The sequence below is a fragment of the Condylura cristata genome, unplaced genomic scaffold (genome assembly GCF_000260355.1).
Source record: "Condylura cristata isolate star-nosed mole 26May11 unplaced genomic scaffold, ConCri1.0 scaffold00006, whole genome shotgun sequence".
NCBI lineage: Eukaryota > Metazoa > Chordata > Mammalia > Eulipotyphla > Talpidae > Condylura > Condylura cristata.
In genome coordinates, this window is record NW_004567107.1 from 25983274 (window position 1) to 25989411 (window position 6138).

Consider the following 6138-nt stretch of genomic DNA (forward strand, 5'->3'; position numbering starts at 1 on the left):
GTTTCCGTTCTTATGTCTAGGTCTTTAATCCACTTCGAGTTGATTTTTGTGACTGGAGTGAGGCAATGATCTAGTTTCATTTTTTTGCATGTAGCTACTGTGGGTATATTTTTAATGCACGTATACATATAAAATATATTTTTATACATATATTTTATTTTCATACACACACAAACACATACTTGGATGATCACAGAATATACGAAGAGGGATACACAAAAAGGGTTGCTTCATGTAGGGGCTAGTGGGGGGCAGTGGCCACAAGATCGGCCATCTGGCCTACGTCACTCACCCCAAGCTTGGAAATGTGCATGTGCCTCCACTGCCAAGGCTCTGCTGGCCAGAGCCCGAGGCTGCCACCAAGGCCCAGGTTGTGACTGCAGTTCCCAAGGGTGCTCTGGTCCCCCCGGACTCCAAAATAGAGAATCTTATCACCCATGTGAGGACATAAGTTCTGGTGTTTCCCTTGGTTAGTGTTTTGCATGGGGTTAGTGTCCTCTTCTGCTACTTGTACAGATAAACAATCTGTTTATTACAATCTGTTGTTAAAAAAATATGTATATTTACCTTCTGAATGCTTTCATCCACAAGTCCACCAATGATGTAAACTTTGTTTAGATCAACATCTTCAAGAGCTAGTGAAAAAATGAAGGCCATTGAGATCAAATCTGTTTTATAATTTCTAAATCCAAAGAAAGCAAAAGGAAAGAATTATTAAAGACAAAAGTAGAAATTTAATGACTAGAAAACAAGATAGCACAACTTGCTAACTCTATAAAGATCAGGTAATTTGACAAATCTTTGGCATAGCTAGTCAAGGAAAAAGACAGCATACTCAAATCAACATTCAGAAAGGAGACAAAAATTACAGAGGAATGTGATACAATTAGAAGAGAATACTAAGATCAGCTAAATACCAGTAAATTTGAAAATTATGTGAAATAGATTTTAGGGGAGAAAATATTTATCTAACATTGATCTAAGAAGGGTCAATGGGAGGAGCTGACGAGAGAAATGGGGAAAGGCTGCAGGCGGCACAAGTCTGGTTGGCTGAGGATGGAGACCCCGAACCTGTGCCACTGTGCACATGATAAGACATGCAAAGATTCTAGTGAGCTATTTGTGCCCCCAAAATATGTAATAGTATTCATACTTTTTTTCTGGAGTGGGGACGAGACTACTTGGGTACTTTTAACAGATTTTGTGATGAGGAATAATGAAATAAAGGAACAATTTCCTATATGAATCCAAGCAGTGAAATACATACCATGTTCTGAGTCAGGAGTCAGGTACACAAGGGTTTCCAGAGGAAATAAACTGAAGCAGTCTTCTTCTGTTACGTCCAGCTGAAAGTACAAATAATTCAGTATAGAGCTAACACACTTAAGACAGAGCACCCACGCAGCAATCAGTTACCAGGCATCTAGTTTTATCTAGGTGCATTTAGGGGCTACATGTCTGACAACCTTTTCTAGAAAGTCAGCTGGAGAGAAAATTCCTATAAAATGAGACGGAATGTATGGGGAACATGCCATATAATCAGGTGAGGGAGTGACCACACCAAGAATGAACTTGTAGTGAAGGGAATGGATGTGAGTTTCTGAAAGGAGAGATTGACATACATGCAAGGAAGAAGCATTCAAAGTGAGAGAAGCAGCTCAGAAGCTATGAAGACAGCAAAGTAAGAAGCTTCAAGGCCCTGCAAGTAGATCTGCTCGCTCATGTACAGGCATCATCCAACACGAAGTGAAGCTGGAAATGGCTGCTCTGTACAGGATGTCCTGAAAGACTGTTACAGCAACCACTTTTGCCATTCAGAAGCACACACAGTGTCTGTGGGCCACCCAAGGAGGCCCATACTGCCCACCCTCAGCTACACAATGCAACATATGAGGCTATTAAAATGACATTTCTTAGCAACTTTTCTGGAATCTTGCCATATATCACTATATTTATGTGATCCTAGAGGAAGAGTTGAAAAGCACCTTCATACTCCCTAAAACTCATTGTAAATCTGTATAGCCCCCATAAGGAGTGTTTTTCTTCCCCCTAGACCTGTGTTTTCTAATTTTGCATTGCTAAGAACTAGGGTGTCCTGACACATCCCCAAAACATCATTCCTGCTGTCTACAGCTTGCCATATGATACACAGGATACAATACACAGTCCTAGACACTGCTATTACTAGCTTGTCAGTGTGGTACAAGGATGAAATTTTGAAAAATAACTTCTCATAAGTTCTGATAATTTTTAAACTGCAACTATGAAAACATGTATTTTTGCAGCAAAATATGAAAAAATTTAACTACTACCCTACAATCTACTTTTCAGATGATATTTCAAATACTCAAGATGAAACTTACCAGGTAACTAGAAAATCCATCATTCATCCGCAAACATTCTTCATATAGGGGACTGTCTGTTGTGAACCCAGTGAGGCAAATCCAAAATGGCCTGTGAGCTTTTTTATTTGAACCATATAATCGTCGGATCTGTCCAGCCAGTCTACTTAATTCCTTCAAAGGAATAAGGATAATTCAGGATAGAAACACTCTCTCTCTTTTTAAATTCATTATCAACAAGTTGTTAGTCAAGTCATTGAATGCTACTCCAAAAAATCCCATGAACTATACTCCTTTTTATCCAGGACTGAGTACATTGCATGTATGTGTGAGCACTTAGCCAATGGCACCTTATATGTGAAAGTTAAGGCAGTTAAACTAGCCAAGAACTAGACAGTTAATGGGAAAAATCTCTGCTTACTCCTGACCTACTGTTACATGTTTAGTATTATATATGAAACTTATTTTCACTTTTATCTAAAATCTTACCATGTGATATTTACCACTTAATGAAAAGCAGTTAGATGACAAATTTTTATACTCTATCAGATAAACTTGGCACATCCTCCCTAATTTCAGAAGATATAACAGGATTGGGTTTTATAACAACGGGTAAAATAAGTACTTTACAGAGGTCTTCTTGCAATCTGACCAATTTGACTAGGTAGAGAAGAAAAGGTTCTCCTTACTGTAACCGCCATGCAGCCAGCCCTCAATGTGGGCTGAGTTACGCGACTAATAATCTGCTATTAATTTCATGTGCCCAGTGTGTATTCAGCCATCCCCAGACCTTAAGAGCAGAAGTCCCTCCCTCATAAGGATGAATGAAAGGCCCCACATTGAAGGAAAACCTCCCATTAGGCAACCACCCACATGATATTACCAGGCAATACTTTTCTCCTAAACAGAAGACCAAAGATTTTGTTTCTGGAGAACTAAACCTGGAAGGTTCCATCTAGAGAGGAGATACCACAAGCACAGAGACAAAGGGGTGTCACTCAAAGCAAACTAAAGCAAAAATCTATACACTAAACCAGAGAATGTCTATTCTCTTCCTCATTCCATATTACAGCCAGGTCAGAACTGAGCAGCCAGGTGTAGAAAATGGAACATTTGCTTTAGTCTCGAATCAGGTCATGCTCTCTGTGCAAGCAAACAAGCAAAGTCAAGTTCCCTCCTGAGCTTCCTTCACGTGAGCAGGAATTCAGAGCTTAGTGGATGCCTACCTTCTTAGACATGTGGTGGCTCATACTTAAATCGATACAGAGTCTTGGTCCTGAGTGTTTGGCTTCTAGAAGTCTCTCCTTGGTTAATGACTTCAGAAAACGTTTACTGTGCTGGGGGGAGACACCTAGTGTAGAAATAGCAGAAAAGAACAAAAGTGATAAAACAGAGGAATATTTAGTAAGATACAATTCTCCCCATTCATTTTTGCACATAAAGAGAAAAGATTTGTGCTAAGTAGTCATTCACTAAACGATTTAGGTATATAGCTTAGTGGTAAAAATAGTGGGCTCCAGGGGACACTGTTGGGCTTAAATCAGAGTTCAGTTTGTTCTGTTACCTCTGTATGATCTTGGGTGTGTTAGTTCATTTCTTTGAGCCACTGTCTGTTTACCTACAAAATGGGGGTAATAGAAGTGCCTACCTTTAGGGAAATCGATGTAAAATTCTTAGCACTGAACTTAGCACACACTACTAAATCAATGTTAGCTGCTTATGTTATCATTCCTTCTGCTTCTGAGCTTAAAATATGTGTGTATGCTAGAGTTTATTGTGAAAGGCAGTATAAAGTTAGCTTTCTTTGGTATTTATGCCCAACAAAATAGAATAGTTCCTACTGTCCAGATGTCTGCTTTTCCTTAAGCAATATTCCTACTTCCCTAGGAATCTATAGACAACACAATCTAATTTATTGTTACCTGGATTTTCTACACGATTGGCTTTTCTTCTTTCTTTTTCTTGCCTTCTTTTGCTCTTCTTTGCTGCAACTATCTTTTCCCAGTGTCTCTGTTTTCTTTGGACATTTTTCTTATATTATCCAGAAAACAAAATTGTTTGAGAACTTCATAAGCACCAAAAAGGAAAATGAATATTAGAAACAGTTACTTATATTTTAAGTTTAGATATAAAAGGGGAGAAAAGGATATTAACAATTGAAAACAAAAATAGCCTAGTCTATGTTTAGAGAAGACAGAGCTCTAGAAAAGAGATGTGACATACTCTAGGTCATAGTGAGTTCACTAGGGACAGGACCTAAGGCAAAATTCGGATTTTCTGGCTCTTTGGTGGTGTTCCCAAAATTCCTCCTTTACTTGCCCTATAAATCAAATGGGATCAAAACCTTAAACTAGTTAGTAGGAAATTCATCCCCTGGAATACACAAAACTTGTTCCTAATCTCTTGTTACCAGTGTCTGCCCTTAGAATGGGGATCTTTGGGGATGTTCATGATCTTAAAAGTCCATAGTCAAATGACTCGCCGAACTCACTGAGCACCACATTGCAGGGTTTGTGGGCTGGGTCTCTTCCTCTTGGGGTTCACATTCCACATCAATCTGCAGAAGCTGAAAGCTTTCAGAGATGCCATCTTCACCCGTGTCCTCTGGGATGCCTTCCTGCCTCCATGGCACATGAGGCTCTGTTTTCCAAGCACTCTCTTCCAGTTTCCATTCCATAATCTTAGTCCTCGGTTCTTTTCACCCTGAGGAGAAAAGGCATAGTCATTTGTGGCATTACAGTATTTCACTTGCAGAGATATGCCCTATATCCAAATAACAAATAGTGCTGCTGTTTTACTAGACTATGCAAAATACTAATACAGATTTACTGAACTGTCTTTCAGAGCAATCAGTCAGCACAGAAACATTTCAGTAAAAACAAAAAGTATTTCAGTGGTAAGGAAGCCAAATCTACAACTCCTGACCCCTCCAAGCAATCATCCACTGCTGCTGCAGTGACACAAATAACCAAGTAATTTATTGTGTTATTTGAAATACATATTTGAGGTGAAGGTGGGACAGAAATGGCGAAAGTCACCTTCCCCATTAAGTTTCAGTTTATTTTCAAAACCAGTCCCTAGCAAATACTTACTGAACACTTACTATATGCAAGGTCCTAAACTAGAAACATCCTGGAGAGATGAAAACATAGTCAAAAATATGGTAAAGAGTGGCACAAAACCAAACAACAATTCTTCTAGGTTGCTGGTGATCTATCAAGATCATTGCTGATGGCTGCTCCTCTAAGTCTACTGTATTGCCACCATCTTAGCAAAAGTATATCTCTAAAGTGTATCTTTAACTCATAAAATGGAAAAATTGGGCTGCCCTAGTGGTGCAGGGGTTAAGGTCTCAGCACTATCAAGTTACTGCCACTCACTTCAGCATGAAGCTCAATCCCTACCTAGGGAGCTAACCCAACCTCTCCTATCTCCCCACTCTGTCTCTGGTAAATCCTCTTAGCCTTCACACCAATGGCCTAGACTCTAGTTCTTGTATGAATAAATAACTAAAAATATGTATTTTAAAAAAGATAGAGAGCCTGCCAGTATTAAAAAAAAAAAAACTGAAAATCTATCATCCACACATATGGTAAAAAGACCTATTTATAATGAGAAATCTTCACTCAACCCCTTTCACCTTTAGTGGCAACCCTTGTCTTAACTGTTTTTAGTTCGTCTGGTAATGAACATATTAACCTGAAGTCCTATTCTATAAATCCATTATTTCCTTGTCATACACAAGTGTATATATATATTTTTTATTTTATAACAGTTTATTTTTACATCATTTTGT

The 6138-nt window shown here is 38.7% G+C and overlaps 1 protein-coding gene across 3 annotated transcripts in view; it reads right to left on the reverse strand.

Moving 5' to 3' along the window:
- Window positions 1–6138, reverse strand: part of TRMT10B (tRNA methyltransferase 10 homolog B (S. cerevisiae)) — a 15343-nt gene that overhangs the window by 5644 nt on the left and 3561 nt on the right. For 2 of the 3 annotated variants that reach the window (XM_004677977.2, XM_012721617.1), the window contains exons 2-7: window positions 4834–5045; window positions 4265–4373; window positions 3569–3693; window positions 2364–2516; window positions 1268–1346; window positions 568–635 (exon numbers count right to left, since the gene is read on the reverse strand). In XM_004677977.2, coding sequence (XP_004678034.1) covers window positions 568–635; window positions 1268–1346; window positions 2364–2516; window positions 3569–3693; window positions 4265–4373; window positions 4834–5019 — 720 coding nt within the window. In that variant the 5' untranslated portion in view covers window positions 5020–5045. Of the gene's footprint in view, window positions 1–567; window positions 636–1267; window positions 1347–2363; window positions 2517–3568; window positions 3694–4264; window positions 4374–4833; window positions 5046–6138 lie in introns of those variants that run through there. The other variant, XM_012721618.1, reaches the window with a different exon arrangement.